Source organism: Melanostigma gelatinosum, assembly GCF_949748355.1.
Source record: "Melanostigma gelatinosum genome assembly, chromosome: 1".
Taxonomy (NCBI): domain Eukaryota; kingdom Metazoa; phylum Chordata; class Actinopteri; order Perciformes; family Zoarcidae; genus Melanostigma; species Melanostigma gelatinosum.
In genome coordinates, this window is record NC_136634.1 from 30,226,139 (window position 1) to 30,242,240 (window position 16,102).

A 16,102-nucleotide genomic window follows, 5' to 3' on the forward strand; every position below is an offset into this window, starting at 1 on the left:
GACAATTGTTCAATCTATCCATCTTTGAAAAGATTACATCTGTACTACACTGCCCATCTTTTGTTTTTGTTCCAAACTAATTATAATTATATATATATAAAGTTTAAAAGAGTACTTTTTCTTTGATGAAGCTTATAATTAGGAAAGCTCACCTGAACCATCCAACCATGTTGGTATTAGTGTTATTGCTCTCATTATAGTTCGTCTGTGTGACTGTGTTACCGGTTCTCTCTGCATGTTGTGGGACGGCTGAGCCTCACGGTCAGATGTTCAGAAGGTCAGAAGGTCATTGGTTCCATCAGGAAACCTCAGCGCTCATCGATCCTTCAACTCAAAGCTAATGCAGACGCAACAAAATTCCTTAAAATAGAACCTTTATTATATAAAAATGCTTTTGATACAAAAAAGTCACAAGTGTACATTACATAAAGCATTTTTAACTGAGACAACAAATACAGGTTTTAAGGAGTTTTTACTCACACAGTGGTTTGAGGCGGGGCCTATAGCCCTTAATATATAAATGAGTGCTGCTCAGAGTTCAGAGCACATAGAGATCCTCTCAGGAATGTCCCTGTCTGAGGGCTCGACGGCATCACACCATGCAATGACATGAGAGGTTCCTGTGGGCTCAAACTTAAACTGTGATCCAAAGGCGACAGCAAGGCCAGCTTAGAGGAAGCTTGGTGTGTTCTCTTTTTATATTCTGCTGTAACTCCACAGCCAGGGGGAAAGTCTTCCTTTAATTCCTGGGAAATAATCTCTTTTATTTTTCCGAAGTGCATAAAACGTCTTCCCACTTTTTGATACCAGGTCTTGTGCAGCTAACATTAAAACATAATGATATTAAGTGCTGGATTAACCCTGAAGACACAGTTTGTCTCCACCTATAGAATGATGGGGGAAACCACGCTGCACCATGGAGGGAAAAAAAGACCTGAAGCCTATTCTTTCTTTGGGAAGGCATTTAAACTTCACAGCGGTGTTTCATAGGTAGGTTCACTGTACTGGAGGTGAGCAACTCAAGGCCTCGGTGTGCTTGTCGGACTGAGTGAGGTCCGGATCAGCCGCAGCGTGCTTTAGCAGCCCGTGCACCTTATTGTTTTCGATGATTCAATGACGTTTTCTGCGCGCTGGTATTGCGTTGCTGAGCACCTCGCGTCTTTGGCTCGAGTTGAAACAACTCAGAGCAGAAAAGCACCCCTGACGTCATTCGCGTTTCTCCTCATTGAGGCGACGAGCTTCATGAGTTTACTGACCATGATCTGAACCTACAAACAGCAGGAGGCAAATGACTGCAGCACTTGATTGATAAACTGTTCTAATAACTATTCAGGTTGCGTCACATCCAGCATTCGTAGCAAAACCTACTAAAAATAATGTGACGAATTTTGTAGGTTTCCCACGAATGGGCGGGTCCAACAAAGCTAGAAGCCATGTTGTTTTCGTCAGGTAACTTGCGCACTTCAGTAACAGCGCTTACGTTGTTGTTCTAACCCAAATGACGATCTTTTCCTAAACCTGAGTGGTTTTGTTGCCTAAACATAAACTGGTGTTTAACTGTGAAGAAGGAAGTTTATTTTGAAAAGACCGTACGCATGCAACGAGCAGACATTGACACGTGTTGCTGACTTTCGTAGGAAAACGCACGAAAAATGAGGAGTAATCATACGGACCGTTGGGGATAAGTTCAACTAGTAGGGAGCATACAGTTCATGGTTTGTGCTAAGCTAACGTTAGCACTCATTCCGGGGTTGCTCTAGCAAAAATTAAAAAAGGGAAAAAGACAGCGAAATACAAAAAAGCTCTTTATGTTCGGGGCAACTAAATGTCCAGCAAAGCACTCTGTAGGTCAGCCAGGTGTGTTGAGGACAACAACCGCAAATGCATCTGAAGCACACCAAGACCTTCAGTTTGATTTCTGCAACAGCTGTGAACTAAATGTCTCAGCTGGAACTCTTTCACGTTTCTAATCCCCCCAACAGGACTCCTTCAACCCCAATCACGGCGACAGACACAGACACATACGCGATGATCGACACACAAACAGAAATACGAAGAACAAAAGTCGCTATAAGAATAATTTGTTATTAACTGTAAAATAGCTTCATGGTCTACTGTCAGTATGAGAGTGGTAATTTGGCGCTTTCGGTTTAATTATACGTCATAATAATAACTGATAGAGTATGTACACGATAGCAGCAAACATACTTTTGGTAAATGGGACGATGAGGGTGAAGAAGACTCCACGGCAGAGGTTCAGATTCACTTCTCACAACTCAATCATTGACTTCATTACACATATGTACAATAGCTTTACACGTTGATATTCATTTGGTATGTTGTGACATGGTGCTTTCATTGGGAAATTAAAAGGAAGGACTGTTGGCAGATTAGTCTCTTGGTTGATTTGGGGAAAGCTCCACCACTCAACCCCCCCCCCCCCCCCCCCCACATGTTCAACGACTAAAGAATTCACAATTTCAAATGTGAGGGACACTATTCCAAAAAATATATATACAAAAAGTTTTCACACTTTGATCTTGGCCCTATTCCATCCGTCCGCTTGTTCATTCATACCGCCGCACACGAATGCGGTCATCATCTATTTTCTCTTTTATCCTACAACAGCTGTACCATCGTCACTCGTTCACGCACACGCATCCGTCTGTCCTCGGTTTTATCGTGCGGAGCGGTGGATCAGCGTGAATAAAATCGTAAAATAATTCCTCTCTGATTTATCTATCATTTTAAAAACTATATACAGTCCTGCCAACAAGGACGCTGTGAGGAAGGAGACGCTGTCACTCACTCGGTTGGTGCTGATGAGTTTTAGTGGAGGCCAGGAGCAGTTACTGTGAGTGTGGACAGATGGAGGTCTTTTGATGGAGAAGTGAGGCAAAGGAGGTTTCCCTCTTTTGATGATTTGAAAATCGAAGAGGGAGCTGCTGGCCTGTTCACACATCGTCTCCTCCCTTGTGCCCTGCGGTGAGGCAACCTGCCACGACCAAGTGAGAGCAGGACACGCGGTAGAAGTGATCCGATGCCGGTCACCCTGAGCGCTCCGAGGGGACTGGAATGATGAGATGACCGATGCGGGGACGTAGGGGACCTTGAGCAAGGCACTTGAGCCTAACCAGCTGAAACAAAAGCAGCGAGTGTGAGCCGGTCAGGGCTGGCAGTTGGCACGTGAGTTCTTTCCCTGGTAAAGTGGGGGCCAGACGAGGCCGGTTCTTTGTAGCGAGCGGACTGCATCCTTCCTCACGGGGATACGGGGGCCGTTGGGAGGGGTCACGAGGAGTCGGTGCAGGGCGAGGGGGGCGGGGGGCACAGGTGGAAGTAGGAGCGCTCGGTGGACGGAGACGGGGGGCAGCTCTCCTCGGCCGACAGGTACTGGGAGCGGGGCGTGGGGGGTGGAGGGTAGGGGTCCGAGTCCGAGTTCAGGTCCATGTAGTACTTGTTGTGTTTGCCGTGGCCACCGTGGCCCGCGGCCTTCCAGCGGCCCGCCGAGGACGCCGGCCCGGCCGGCGGGTGGTGGGGGGTGTAGTCGCTGTCGCAGACGTCGGTGCTGCAGGGAGTGGTGGGCGGGGCGGCACCGCGGACCGGGTGGTAGGGTCTGATGGGAAGGAGACAGTTTGTTTAGATCACGGTTCAGGTTCACGTTTACGTTACACACGCGGTGTGAAAGATCTTCAGCGTGAGTTAAGAAGACATAAAGCTCGCAGTGTGTTACAACTCCAAGTCCAAAATAAGCCGTGGAGGAGCAATCTTAAAAACATTTGGAACAATCAGCTTCATCAGACACTTATTAAACTGTCATTCATTCACAGTGACCGGCTCGTCAGCACAGAGCTGAACAGGTAATGCTGACAAAGGTCACATTGACTTGCATTATGATGCGTTCAAGCTCTACCCAGTAAAATTTGGGCAAGAAACTTGAATAAATCAAGTTGTTTGAAGGAGCTGTTGTCACTGCAACATAACATAGATATTAGAGATGGACCTCTGGTGTTTAACTTCCTGATACTAGCTCGAAGCAGCTTATAATACATCATTCAAACAACTAATGCCTAGATTTCTTTTAATCAGAGCAAATATTAAAAAATGAAATACAATCATTTATTTCCTCATCCTTAACGTGTTTCTTATCAATCATTGTGTGTTTTAATAATAAAGACGTTGGGACGGTTTAAGTAATTTTTCAGGACGGAGGTGAAAAATGTTTGCCTGGAGTCTTATAGTACTGAGAAAACAAATCTAAATCAGCAAAAATCGTAATGAGCAGGTCAGAGAAATCGGGGATCGGCGTATCTCTACTTCTATTGCATTTCATCTGTATTTGAACTCCCCTTTCAGAGGTTTCTTTTTTCTATAGCAATCAAAAAGATACCTCAACTATAGCAGTGTTCACCTGGAGCCATCATATGATAATATGAGATTAAGATCTCGATCTTAGTGTCTCGTGTGAACACATCAACCAGAATAAATTGGCTCAAATGAACTTGTGAATTTTTTGGGGGTCTTTGAAAAATCCAGGATCTCCACAAGAATTGAATAGTTCTGTGGAATTGTTTGACTGGACAGCATGGGTTGCAGCCATGACCCAGCAGTGGACAACAATAGAGCCAGGAGAGTGTGTGTGTGTTACCTGTATGATCTGGTGGTGGACGGACTGTTGGAGGAGTAGAAGATCTCTGTGTTGTAGAGAGAGCGGTCAGTAGCCGGGGACGGAGGAGGGTTCAGGATCTGCAGACAGAAATGATCCTGTGTTATCTGACTGTGGACAGGAAACAGTGTGCATGCAGGCTGTGTGTGTATGTGTACTTGTACTTGCTACATAGTGAGGACCACAAGTTTTTTATCAACAGAGTGAGGACATTTCTTAAAATGTGGTCGGTTCTCCCTTTTTCAAAGGCCCGTTTGAGGGTTAAGACTTGGTGTTAAGATTCAGGTTAGAAATAGGTTTAGGTTAGGGTGAGGGCAAGATTGGGGGTCAGGCATTTAGTCTTCATGGTTAGGGTAAGGGGCGAGGAAATGTTTTAAATGAATGAGGGTCCTCAAACGTAGAAGTACAAGAATAAGGATATGTGTGTGTGTGTGTTTTTGTGGACCTGGGGGTAGAAGGCTCCCTTGGTAGATGATGAGCTGCTGGACGAGGCTCCGGTCACATGGTTCCTGTCATACAGAGGAGCTCCACTGCTGCTGCTGCCCATCAGGCTGACTGAGCTCATCATGGACTTCCCACAGGAAATACCTGCACACAGCAGTTCACACTTTACTAATACCGTAGGGCTGGGAAAATAGTAAATATATATTATCTCAATATCTTCATATTTTCCTTCTAAATATAATTTTCTTCTTTTTATATGTATTCTTTATTATCAAGTTTGGCTAATTACTTACACAATTGAGTCCATTTCTCTCTGAAATACAGCTTACAGGCAGTACTGTGTGTATATATATATATATACACATATGAGCATTGTTACCGTAATGCCCATTATATACACTACAGCAGGGGTATTCAATTCAAATTCACAGAGGTCCACTTCGAAAGAATTTCCTCACGCAAAGGTCCGGAGCATCACAATAATGTCTAAGTTGCGCAATGATTTAGTACCATATGTATTGAAGTAGCCGAACAGTTGTATTACCGTCTGTATGTAGTCAACAACTGGCTGTCAAATAAATTAAAAACTGGCGCTCCGCTCCTGTGTGACGTCTCCACAGGCCAGCCACAGCCGGTTGTTCCCGACGAATGGAGACAACAGGTCTTCAACGCTATTCATTGGCTATCGCACCCTGACAAGAGGGCGTCTCAGAAGTTGGTGGCAGCGAAGTTCGTCCGGCACGGGCTGGGAAAGGATGTACGGAGGTGTGCCGGGACTTGTGTGGTGTGCCAGCGCTCCGAGGTGCACCGTCACACAAAGACTCATTAGCACAGTTCTCGGTTTGATCACGTGAATGTGGACTTGGTAGGACCTTTGCCCCCATCCTGTGTTTTACACATCTCCTCACAATGGTAGACTGAACCACTGGACCCTCCTCCTGCCATGGCCCTGCTGACTCCCACTGTTAATATCTTTTTTATAATTACTCACATTACTATTTTTATCACCAATAATGCTCATTACTGACTTTGCTTATTCACCGGAGTCTCTGTGCTTTCTCTCCTCACAGGATCCATGGATCCTGGTGATACCTGGACCCTGGTCTTGCCTCCTGCCGTGGTTCTGTCATATGCACTGAATGTGTTGTAACTCTGTAAATGTTGTTCATTCTGAACACATGACATCTGTTGCACTTCTGTCCATCCTGGGAGAGGGATCCCTCCTCTGTTGCTCTCCCTCTTTTCTCCCCGTTAAAGGTTTTTTTTTGGGGGAGTTTTCCTGTTCCGATGTGAGGGTCCTGGGACAGAGGATGTGTACAGATTGTAAAGCCCTCTGAGGCAAATTTGTGATTCGTGATTTTGGGCACCTGGACAGCTCTGAGGCAGACCGTCAGCTTTCACTCTGACGACGTAGCATGGCGCTAAATTCTTATAAAGATATTTCATTTCATTCGATTGTGGTCAGGCTTCCTGGGGGGCTCCCAACCCATCTTAGTTATGCTGGGATGTGAACTTCTGTTGACGTGAAGGTCTATCACAGGAGTATTCAATTAAAACTCCAAAAGGTGCAGATTGAGAACATCTCCTCGTGCAAAGGTCCGGATCATTACAATATCTAATTTGCGCTATTTCGTGCCATATATATAGTAACAACGTATGTGTGTAGTCAACAACTGCCAAATCAAAAAAAGAAAGTACACATCACTTATATTTTAACAATTATTATTCTCAGTTTTCAAATTTAACTGGCTGGATTATAAATAATAGATAGAAATACATTAATAAATGTTCTCTCATTTCAAGGCAAGGCAAGTTTATTTGTACAGCACATTTCAACAACAAGGTAATTCAAAGTGCTTCACATAAAACCATTAAAAGCATCAAAACACAAGGCAAAAGAAAAGGAGATTTCAAAGTAAAATGCAGAAATGCAGGAAATTGATTAATATATGAATTGAATGTGGTTCAATTAAAGGCAGCAGCAAACAGAAAAGTCTTCAATCTTGATTTAAATGAGCTGAGGGTCTCAGCAGACCTGCAGCTTTCTGGGACTTTGTTCCAGATATGTGGAGCAGAAAAACTGAACGCTGCTTCTCCATGTTTAGTTCTGACTCTGGGAACAGAAAGTAGACCGGTCCCAGACGACCTGAGGGGTCGGGATGGTTCATAAGGTAGCAGCAGATCAGAGATGTATTTTGGCCCTAAAGCATTCAGTGCTTTGTAAACCAACAGCAGGATTTTAAAGTCAATTCTTTGTTGGACAGGAAGCCAGTGCAAAGACCTCAGAACTGGAGTGACATGATCCACCCTCCTGGTCTTAGTGAGGACTCGAGCTGCAGCGTTCTGAATCAGCTGCAGCTTTCTGACGGACTTTTTACAGAGACCTGTAAACACACCGTTACAGTAGTCCAGTCTGCTGAAGATAAATGCGTGGACAAGTTTTTCCAAATCCTGTTGAGCCATAAGTCCTCTAATCCTTGATATGTTCTTCAGGTGATAGGAGGCTGATTTAGTAATTGTCTTGATATGGCTGTTCAGGTTGAGGTCTGAATCCATAACTACACCTAGATTTCTGGCTTGGTTTGTGGGTTTTAACATCAGTGATTGAAGCTGAGCGGTGATTTTCAATTGTTCGTCCTTGGTACCAAAAACAATTACTTCTGTTTTATCTTTCTTTCATTGAAGAAAATTCTGGCACATCCAGTTGTTGGTTTGTTCAATGCAGTTACCCAGCCCTTGTATGGGATTATAGTCCCCTGGTGACATAGTTATGTAGATTTGTGTGTCGTCTGCATAATTATGATAACACACTTTGTTGTGTATTTCAAGTAAAATAAGGGCTCCATATCAAAATAAAATACACAAAAGAGAACTTTTGAAAAAGTTGCATCTTAAAAGAAAGTGCTTGATTTTAGAAAAATGAAAATGAATGCGTAGAATGAAAATGAAAAATGAAAGCGTTTGGCTGGAGTTAACGTATTTCTTCTGTTTTGTTAAATCCATTTCACATCATAACGGCCTCAGACAACTTTATAATAAACTATCTCTACACATCTCATATCTTGCCCTCAGTTCAGGCTGGAGTGTTTGCTCAAAAGAGTTATGTTTGGTCTCATGGTGGCGTTACACATCGGTGCGTTTAATATCGGCCACGGTATCTGAACACATGAGGCAGAGCGGTTTAGTAGCGCCAGCAGGAAGAATGAACAAATAAGAGTCCGTCCATTCTTTGTTAAAAGCTCTGTTTTCGAGGTCCACTCGCCGTGTGAAACTGCTTCTCCCACTGCTCTCTCTCTCCCCGTCTCTCGACTCACGATGCATTTTGGAATACACATATTCGATTGGCTGAGTAGCATCACGTGAGATGATTTACAACTCGTGTAGCCTAATTGGTCGGTGCATTTCCTGGACTGCTGACCGAGAGCCGTAAAGGCTAGAAAAGCTGCGCAGGTTAAAATAGAAGCGCTCCGCCAAAATGTATAATTCTCAATTATCCATCAGTTATACGTCCGGACCCGGATAGGACAGCGTCTGGGTCCGGATCCGCCTATTAGTGACCGCTGCACTACAGTACAACAACATAGGGGCTAGTTTGACTGTCCCTTTTGAAGTGGAGGCTGGAATCTTCCATCACCGGTTTCCCAACTCAACACGTATAAACTTGCTCTGGCGCTTCACTTATTTCGCTCCCTCCATGCTCTGTCCCTGTTCTCTTCTTCCCTCCAGATATTGAACACATGCTGCCTGTCTGATCTTACCTTGGAAGGTGCCATGCTGCGAGCTGCTGGGGGCGATGAAGTTGAGGGGCACGTGGGGCGTACCACTGATATACTCGTGGGGAAACGTTCCACTGGGGCCTTTGTAGCGCCGACACACCAGATGCTGGCAGACTAAGTAAGCTCCACCGATGAATAAGACGAGCAGGATGATGGCGATGACCGGAACGATGGTGTTGGGCCCGGCGTTGGGGATGCCACTGGAGGGAGGAGACACGTACTCTAGAAGCAGAAGCAAAGGATGCAGAGTCAGGGGACACGTACTTGACCAGAAACAACAACACTTGTGCTTACAGTATATTTCAGTGTTGTTACCACAGGCAAGCTCATCTGATCCGTCGGGACAGTCAGAGTAGTTGTCACACTGTTGTTTCTTGGTGATACACTGGTTGTCACCACAGCGGAACTGGTTCGGGGGGCAAATGGCTGGAGGACACAAGACACAGATGGTCAGTTGTCTTACTAATAATAAGGTCTTGTATGGCGACGTGTTAGAAGACAGGCCTCCAGTTTCATTTGATCAACAATTACTCATAAAACTCTGCATCTAAATAGAATTGAGACTGTTTTCACTTGATTATTTACCACTATGTCTAAATGTCAAAAGGTTGCTGCATGTCTTATACTAAACACATGTTCGTACATTTGATCAATTATCTGGGCATGTATTCATTTGCACTCATAGTACTCTCCCAATAAATGTACAACTATTAAGAAAAGAGGCTTTTGGTCTCGGACCCATCAAGTGCATTCTACTGTACTACTGTGACGATGACAGCACTACAGCAGCAGTGAGAGTCATCTGTGGGGCTGGAGGAGCTTTTTCTTTTTTCATTCATACAATATGTTGATCATAAATGTATTTATAATAGGGCTGGACTGCTAATTAAGTTATATTTTTAAATGAAGATTTTGTCTTCCAACGATGATGAAAACAAGATATTAGAGGTATAAAACTCCTCGTCTGTACAGCGTGTGCTTTCGTCCGGCTCGGCAGGTCAGGGATGTTTGTTTGATGTGCTGGGCTGGTCGATATGGGGAGAATATAATATCACTATATTTTTGACAAAACACCAAGTGTCATCAGCACTGTGCATTTTCTAGAATATTGTGTTTTCGATGAACCTGATGAACAGGAACCCTCCAAGCAAGCAAATCCAGACATACTCTGAGACTGTGAGCTACACTGGCTATTGTAATGTAAAGTGCAGGAGAGGTTTCTGTAGACTTCCTTCGTGGCTGGATGTGTGGGTTCTCTTAGAGCCACCTGCTGTCATTTCTAACTGGATCAAATCAAAATCCCGATCCATTACAGCACTGTATCTCCGAGGACACTTAACTGACTCGGAACCTCATTTCTACAGTATTAGCGTAGCATCTAAAAGCTAATATTCACAGTTCCCGTGCGAGAACCTACTTTCGCAGTCCTGCTCATCGGAGTGATCGGCGCAGTCCGGTTCGCCGTTGCAGCGCCGCTGGGCATCAATGCAGCCTCCTTTGTCACACTGGAACTGGAAGGCTGAGCAGACGGGGCAGTTCTCTTCGTCGCTGCTGTCGTCGCACTCGGGGAAGCCATCGCAACGCCAGGCCATCGGGATGCAGTCGATCTCCCCCGTGGAGCAGGTGAACTGCTCCGTGGAGCAGGTGGGAGGCTCTGATATGGACAGGGAGAGAGAGGAGGCAGCAGACGTTCAGCGTGGGGAGCATCCTGGCTCAGACTCGTGGGGCAGTGCCAGTTCTGTTTTACAAAAACTCTGAGGGAATATGTTCGTCACTAACCTTTGGCTCCATGACGAAGCGATGAGGAGACCGACGTCATTAAACATTAAGCGTGACAATATCAACATGCAGTATCGTTGACGGAAAAAAGAGGAGACGAAAATGTCGTTGACCAAATCTCTTATTTCTGTCACTTTTTCACCTTTTCTTTCCGTCTCTGTCTCGCTCTTTCAAACACATACAACACACACTGCAGTGCTGAGTCTGTGTCTTTTCTTCTTGGGTCACATACAACACACCGGTGCAGATCGGCTCTCATCGATAGGGGTTGGGGGTAAAATCGATGCAGCATAGTATCGCGATATTTTGCGTGGCGATATTATATCGATACACGGACGCCAAGTATCGATCTTTTACTATATAAACTATTTTACAAAATAACCAAAAAAATCAAATCAATTGCTTTTTCAGTCCACTAGATGGTGCTGAGTTGTTTTCTGGTGAGGTCAGCAGAGGTGCCGGGTCTGCGTGCATGATTGGTGGGAAGTTGGTCGAAACAAAGATGGAGACATCAGAGAAAGAACTCAGATAAAACATGTTGTTGACAGTTTTCCTTTGGGGACATAATTTGAAGTTGAAAAAAGTAATAAATCGCAATATATGTTATCACAATACTCAGAATATCGCAGTATCGTGAAAGTATCGTGATAATATCGTGATAATATCGAAGTATCGCGACAATATCGTATCGCGAGATCTCTGGCGATTCCCACCCCTAATAATCGACCAGATGGGTGCAACTCACTAACCTGCCCATCACTAATGAGCACAGTCAGGAAGACTCGGGGGGGCAAAACTGTATTCTTAATCATTCAATTTGTGTTTGTCATCAAGATCAAATCTATTCTAATCTATCAAATTTGACTTGAGTTTGCCTAAAATGACAAAATCCTTGCTTTTAGCTGGACTAGGCTGACAGAAATGTTCAATATAATCTGATGACTAAAAATGGACATTTGACACAGAACAAAGTCAAAATCCCAAGAATGGTGGCAAAATTCAGAGAGCAAACATTTTGACTAACAGTAAAAATGACTTTTTAGCCACTAAAACTGGAATAAAATGTTTTGAGTTGTCTTTGACTAACACAAACTAAAACTACGAAGGATAAAATTACTAAAACTAACAAGCATTTTGTCTTAAGAGAAAGACTAAATCTAAAATACCTGTCAATTTTAACACCATATGGCCTAAAGCAGAGGGGGCAGGAAACAATGTGGGCTGGGCTGTAAACATTCACTGCATAAAGTTATTAATTGCACAGCGTTTTATCATGCAGACATCTCTTCTCTGATGTCGTAATGCAAAGCAAAGCAGGTTGATATGATTCATTTCACCCGGCTCCACATTGGAATGAATGGGGAGCTACTCTGGGTCCGACCGGGCCGTTATCCTGTAGGCGGGGTTCCTTTGCTCACCTCCACAGTGCAGCAGGTTCAGCAGTAGCACCAGGTGCACGGGACAGGAGCAGCGAGGTGTTCCGTCGCCCTTAGCGATGCAGATGTGGGAGCAGCCCCCGTTGTCACGGGAACAAGGATGGGATGCTGGAGAGAGGAAACAAATTATTACACACCACCCAACTAAGCCTGACTTATGCATCCTGTTGCAAAGGACATGGCAGTAACTAGTGCTGACGGTCCGTACCAAACTCCTGTGGGTCCATCTCCTCCACAGCGTGGATGGAGGTCAGGTAGGATATCCGTCCCTGTATGCGCGTGCGTCCGTCTCCGGTCAACTTGTCCACCCTCTCGATCATCTGCTGCTGCCGGTCGATCCAGTACAGATGATCGCCCAGAACCGTCAGCCCCGTCGGCTGCAGAATGTTGGAGTCCTGGAGGACGATGCGATTGGCTCCTGGTGGAACGATTTCATCAGATAAGAAGAAAGAAAATAGTATGTCCCCACCAATTCAGCCAAAAAACAAAACTATATACATATGATACGTCATTTTTTCAGCTGATCATTTGGAAAAGGATTCTTTAACTTTAAGAATTATAATGAAGATATGCACAAAGAAGAGAGAACATGTCGGTGCTCTCGGGTGAACGTAAATACATACATAGAATATTATCTCTGATACAAACAACATTCTCGAGTGGTCCACACTGACTCACGTATGAGTCATGAGCAGATCTTTAAGAATTAAATACAAAATATATACCTAAAACAAACTGAATATTCTAAATCAACATCATCATGTCTTACCAGTTTACTGAGGGTTCTCTTGGATTTGGGGAGTTCTAGTGATAGTGTCCCCCGACGAAGGCTGTGATGCTCTCTGGTCCAAAATATCTGTGACTGTCACTTCCTCTCGACCGCCTGTCGTCTAATGGGCCGCTTTGCTTTAGGTAGACTTTTTTTTAACCATCTAACTTCCCGTTTATTTCTGTCACAGTACAGCAGCTTCACTGTGATATTTACTCCAGTGACACTGCTGCTCCACGGAGTGAACTCCTTCCTTTTACTCTGTTGTGAATGAAACTTAACCAGCATATTTAAATGCAATATTTAAGGGCATTGCTTATGCTAACAGATTTACAACAAGTTTGGGGAATCTGTGTATTACATATTGTGTATTTAATGTACATTTCTGTTATGTTTGGTAGTTAATTTATCTCAACCACAAAAAACACCAAAATTAAGCCAAATTTCATAGCCAGAAACAGTCAAATTTGATATTGTTGTCCTTGAAAGTATAATTTGTGACGAACACTTTCTGAATGAAATGTAGCCAAATAATCAATCAAAACAATTTTTTTTATCAAAGACACTTTTTTTTTGGGGGGGGGGGGATTTTAAATGAGACACACAAATGTGACAAGAGCAAAAAAAACACCCTGAAACTACTTCTGGTTCAGAGGGTTTAAAGGTGCATTAATGTGTGTTTTTTTTACTCATGTCTGTTTAAGGTAACTCACCCGTCAGGTCACTGCTCTCGATGTGTTTGAGGTCGGCATCCACCCAGAACAGTTTCCCCAGTTTGTTGTCCAGAGCCAGAGCCACTGGTCTGATCAGACCAGTGGTGAACAGAGACTCTCTCTCTGTCCCGTCCAGACTGGCTCCCTCGATCTTAGCTGAGCGCTCCTGCACTGTGGTGAAATACATGTATCTGCAAGGAAGGGGGGGTTGACACATTGATATGGGACATAGCTCATAGCTGCAGAGAAACCCCAGTAAGTTCACAGTACACGGTGCATTCTTTTGCGGAGGTGAAAACATAAGGAGCTCACCCTTTCTCAGCGTTGACCACAATGGCCCGCGGCTTGTCGGTGTCGTCCTTCAGGACCACGCCCACAATGTGTCCGTCCATCCTCTGGACGTTGACGGTGTTGGTTGTCTCACAGGTCCAGTATATGTGGCGGCTGTAGGGGTCCAGGCTCAGGTCGTGGAGCTGGTTGTCCACCGGCTGAACACTGCTGCTCACGATCATGGACGACTGCAAACGGATCAAAGGTCATGAGTTCAACATTTCACTCAATTTGATATTTAGTCATGTGGCGCTTTATAAAAAATCCTGACTCATTGAGAAAATGAAAATAATACCTTCATACATAAAGCACATAAAAACACGTTACAAAAAGCTTTACATACAATATGAAAGCAACCAGTTAATACAATATTATGATTAATACAACAAAAGATAAGAAAACAACACAAGTGATTTGAAAGAAGACGATTTGTTCCCTGACCTGGTCATTCCATAACAGAAAAGGCCCGCTGACCTTTACTTTGAAGGTTTGACCGGGGGACGGCCAGGGCCGACCTATCAGAGGATCTCAGGATGCATTCAGGCTCGTAGGTCGGCTACATATTCTGGAGCTAACCCCCCCCCCCCCCCCCCGATAACAAGCCTTACAAGTGACGGTTACATTTTTAAATCCACTCTAAGAGACACTGGGAGCTAATGGAGGCATTTTAAAATCAGTGTGAGGTGTTCTCTCCTGTTGGGTCTGGTTATGTATCAGCTGAAGTGTATCGAGGTTTAGTTTAGTGTGAGTTGCATGAATTACTGTTTCTAAGTTCTTGGCAGATAAAGAATTTCAGATTTTTGACTATTTTTAATTTTTCGAATGGAAAAACATGATTGCACAGCAGAACTAACATGCCGGTTTCAGTTCAGGTGGTTATCAAAGACAATACAGAGGTTCCTGCTAGAGTTATTAATGTGAGGGTGCTTTCACAAGCCAGCATTCGGTCAGTTTTAAGCTCTGGTGCGGTTCATTTGGACAGTTGTGAAGGCAGTAAACGCACTCTGGTGCAGAACAAAACAACCAGTCCTAGACCGCTTACAGAAGATGGTTTCTGACTCATGAGACTGAATGTCTATCCCGTAATGAAGTGATTAGTAACAACCCGCTCACAGCGGGTATTTTAACACTGGATCGAGTGCAACTTCCACACAGTAAATCTGGAAATTTCCAGGTGATCAAACTAATTAAAACCTGCTGATTGCACCGTTAGTTTTGGTCCCGGTGAGGAGAATTCTCTGTAAACCACTTTGTTTGGGGAGCAGCAGGATAAACCTCCTGACCTTTATCCCTCTGAGGGAAATCATTTTGTAGGACTCAGCTACCGTGTACAAGTTACTGTCCCACAGAAGAACTCCATTATCAAGATCTGACATGTCAGCGTTTAGGTGTCCCTGTGTGTCCCAGGGTGAGTTTCGTACCATGGCGCCGTCGTCTCTGGCCCTGCGTATGTTCTGCCGTCCGTCCAGCCAGTAGACCAGCTGGTCCAGCGGGTCGTAGCTGACGGCTCGGACGTTCCTGAGGACGTGGATGGGCAGGATGATGTCGGGACTCTGCCCTCCCAGCACCATCCGGCTGATGCTCGCCTTCTGGGTGAAGAGCAGGAAGCTAGAGGGAGCTGCAGACAGAAAGGCAGAGGAGTGAACGCCATGAGTGGACACAGGGTTGTTCACACGGGAAGGCTGAAGTTTGCACGATGCCTATTGTGAAATACAAACACGGGGGTCAAAACACAGAAGCCCGAGACACACGCACACACACATCAGACCAGCTGGAACCGCTCTGGATGATGGTCCAATGACATAGGATGTGTGGAAGGTCTGGGAGCAACACAAGCATGCTGGATGTGTGTGTGTGTGTGTGTGTGTGTGTAGATTACCACATAGTCTGTGTGCTGGCTGTTGAGCAAGAAGCAACTGAGGTTAATCCTTTCACCCTTTACTTCAATTCGTCATTTTTGTTTCATGTTGTCCTCGTCTTAACTAAAGCCGACTGTTTGTTGCACAGAATCATCTTAGAAACCGTTATTGAGAACTGTTTGGAAACAGGCAGGAACTGTCAAAGAGAGATTTGGCAGGTGATTGGATGGACCGCCTGTCAATCAAACTGTTACCGAAGCCGTCTGGAGAGAGAAACGTCTTTCAGTGTTCAGTGTTCTTTGCTCTCCGGTTGTACTGCAGCGTCTATGCTAA

At 44.6% G+C, this 16,102-nt stretch overlaps 1 protein-coding gene across 2 annotated transcripts in view; it reads right to left on the reverse strand.

Annotated features, from left to right (window-relative positions):
* Positions 1 to 357: 357 nt before the first annotated feature.
* lrp5 (low density lipoprotein receptor-related protein 5) overlaps positions 358 to 16,102 on the reverse strand; it is a 73,929-nt gene continuing 58,184 nt past the window's right edge. Inside the window, exons 19-29 of one of the 2 annotated variants that reach the window (XM_079274978.1) lie at positions 15,332 to 15,528; positions 13,893 to 14,098; positions 13,581 to 13,771; positions 12,307 to 12,516; positions 12,081 to 12,206; positions 10,301 to 10,537; positions 9,199 to 9,309; positions 8,866 to 9,105; positions 5,109 to 5,251; positions 4,646 to 4,743; positions 358 to 3,613 (exon numbers count right to left, since the gene is read on the reverse strand). In XM_079274978.1, the coding sequence (XP_079131104.1) occupies positions 3,289 to 3,613; positions 4,646 to 4,743; positions 5,109 to 5,251; positions 8,866 to 9,105; positions 9,199 to 9,309; positions 10,301 to 10,537; positions 12,081 to 12,206; positions 12,307 to 12,516; positions 13,581 to 13,771; positions 13,893 to 14,098; positions 15,332 to 15,528 (2,084 nt within the window). In that variant the 3' untranslated portion in view covers positions 358 to 3,288. Of the gene's footprint in view, positions 3,614 to 4,645; positions 4,744 to 5,108; positions 5,252 to 8,865; positions 9,310 to 10,300; positions 10,538 to 12,080; positions 12,207 to 12,306; positions 12,517 to 13,580; positions 13,772 to 13,892; positions 14,099 to 15,331; positions 15,529 to 16,102 lie in introns of both variants that reach the window. The other variant, XM_079274977.1, reaches the window with a different exon arrangement.